At 40.1% G+C, this 2419-nt stretch overlaps 1 protein-coding gene across 1 annotated transcript in view; it reads right to left on the bottom strand.

The window, feature by feature from the left end:
- The window catches only part of LOC102675372, a 46721-nt gene that overhangs the window by 10959 nt on the left and 33343 nt on the right, over positions 1-2419 (bottom strand). Inside the window, 2 exon segments of the mRNA XM_031511098.1 lie at positions 902-1077; positions 1675-1784. Of these exon segments, the coding sequence (XP_031366958.1) occupies positions 902-1077; positions 1675-1784 (286 nt within the window).

The raw sequence follows: 2419 nt of genomic DNA, 5'->3' as shown, positions 1-2419 counted from the left end.
TAATAATAATAATAATAATAATAATAATAATAATAATAATAATAATAATGTTGGCCGTTCTCTGGCCGATTACAAAAGATCGCTTTATTATCCGCCAATTTTTATTATTTCATTTATTACGCGCAGCAGTGTAGGTTTTATCTTTCGATACTACGAGTGAAACGTATCTTTTGTGAAAGGAAAAAAAAAAAAAAAATGCGCTGTTCTTTTAAATGTTGTTGTTCGGTATAAGAAGATGATATGCGCGGTATCGATCAGTTTTCTTATTTATCTCGTTACGAAAGAATAGTTTTTTTTTTTTTTTTTATATTGAATAACTTCCAACATCTTTCGAACTAGAAATTTCTCTTTTTTCGTTTCCTCGCGTAACATTTTTAAACAACTTTTCCTTTAAAAACACTTTAAAAACACAGATTCACGATTAATAATAAAAGGTATCGTGATTAGAAAGACGTCATTCCGAAAAAAAAAAAAGTGAATTTTAAGCGAACTTATCGGACAGATTAATATTTTTTTTGGATCGATCCATCGGACGGAAAAATACTTCGTACTTTTTTCTTCTTAAAATAACGGATCCACAAAGGTTCACCGATCGAATCGATCGCGCGAGCGGCATCGTGCTCCATCCTCCGCGCAATAATCGCGTCCGCCGCCTCGTTAAACTGCGTTCTGAGGAGAGAACGCGCTACATTTTCCTTCGCTCCAACTTTTTTCCGCGTCCGACGAGCGTGCAACGCGAGCTCGATGCCATTACCCCGGACCTACTTCGCCAACGATTTAGAAACGTTCGATCCTTCCTCGAGGAAAAGAAAAAAAGAAGAAGAAGAAGAAGATGAAAAAAGAAAGAAAAACGCGGAAACGCGTGACGGTCCAACGAGCTCGAAAACGAGCGCGATATTACCATGAACAATCTCGAACGAATTCCAGCTATCTCCTCCTTCCTGGCCTCCCGTTGAACCTCCCGTCTCCCCTGCTGGCTGGTCGTCTCCCAACGATTCTTTATGTCGTCCATTTTCGTGAAGCTGATCGGTCGCTCGCGGGTCGCGCGTTTCGCCTTCACGATCTCGCTGTCCACTTCTGTAAAATGGAAATGGAAGGATCAGATACGTTTTATTTGTTACTTCGTACTTTTTTGCGAATCAGAAATCACTCTTTACTTGTGCGTAGTAGTTTTATAATGAAAATTGGAGCGGAAGGGAGTCGAGTTTTAAATAGAAAAATTCGAAATTTTATTCGTTAATTAAGAAACGGGAAGTTAAATCAAGTCGATATATCAGTGAGTTTGCATCCTTTCATCACGACTTTACATTTGCCGCGACAGATTTTTTTAATTTAATTTAATTTATATCGAACGTTGCGTATCAAAAATACTTAAGATAAAAGAATCTAAAATTATTCTCTTAGGAGAGTGTGACATTCTTGCGATTTTACGATTTTAAGATAGAAAAATAAATTATTCTACTAGGAAAATATAACATAGATTGAAAAAAGAATCAGTGGAAAAATGATTTATGACGAGTATTCGAAAGAAAGAAACGTGATATCCCGTAGCTTTTAAACCGTCCAATGTTCCATCGAGCACAAAGAGAAAGAGTTTGCGTGGAAACATGGACAAAAGAGGGGATACGTAAAAATACGTGGAAATCTCGATTCGAATTAAATGTCTGTCCTCACCCTCCGTCTCCTCCGCCTCTTCCTCCTCCTCGCTCTCGCTCGACTCTTCGTAAGGGATCCCATTCAACGACTCGTCCGCAACTCCGATATCCATGCCTTTCGCCTGGAATCTGGACAAAAAGATGTGCAAAGTAGTCGCAAACATTGGCTAGAATTTCTGATTGCTTGGCACACGGACAACGCCGGCGCATTATTCGATCTCTGTTGCTCTCTCTCGCGATCGACATGAGCGCGACGATGAGAAATCGCTGATCGGAATGGACACCGCGCGCACACACGTTTGCAAATTCATCCTTGTTGTCAACGCCCTCGCTATTTTCTTAGCTTGCAAATTTTTCAACGGCCAACGACTTCCTCTCCTCGTCGTTTCGAATTACAATCCTTGGCTTCACCAATAACGTTACTTCGTTCTTAATTTGTTTCGCCTTATCGCGTAAATCGATACGAAATTCAAGTTATTCGTATAATCGAACAACTTGAAAAATTGTTTACTTAATAACAAAATTGTCGAAATAAACAAATCGAACGATTAAAGCTCAAGGCTTTATTATTACGAGCCGTCTCCCCGTCGAATAACAATAACAACGGAGAACAGTGTGCATTCATCTCGATCGTGACGCGAATAGATTAATCAGCGTTCGAGGAAAAACGTGGACCGAGAGCGACGCAGCCACAGAGTCCTCGTTGTGTCCATCGTCGTGGAAACGAATCTGTGTCACGGCTGAGAACCTCGCCTCCTCGACCC

This window comes from Apis dorsata, unplaced genomic scaffold (assembly GCF_000469605.1).
Source record: "Apis dorsata unplaced genomic scaffold, Apis dorsata 1.3 scaffold_292, whole genome shotgun sequence".
NCBI classification, from domain to species: Eukaryota; Metazoa; Arthropoda; class Insecta; order Hymenoptera; family Apidae; genus Apis; species Apis dorsata.
The sequence above is the reverse complement of the archived record's forward strand: the minus strand, read 5'-3'. Positions and strand labels throughout refer to the sequence as shown.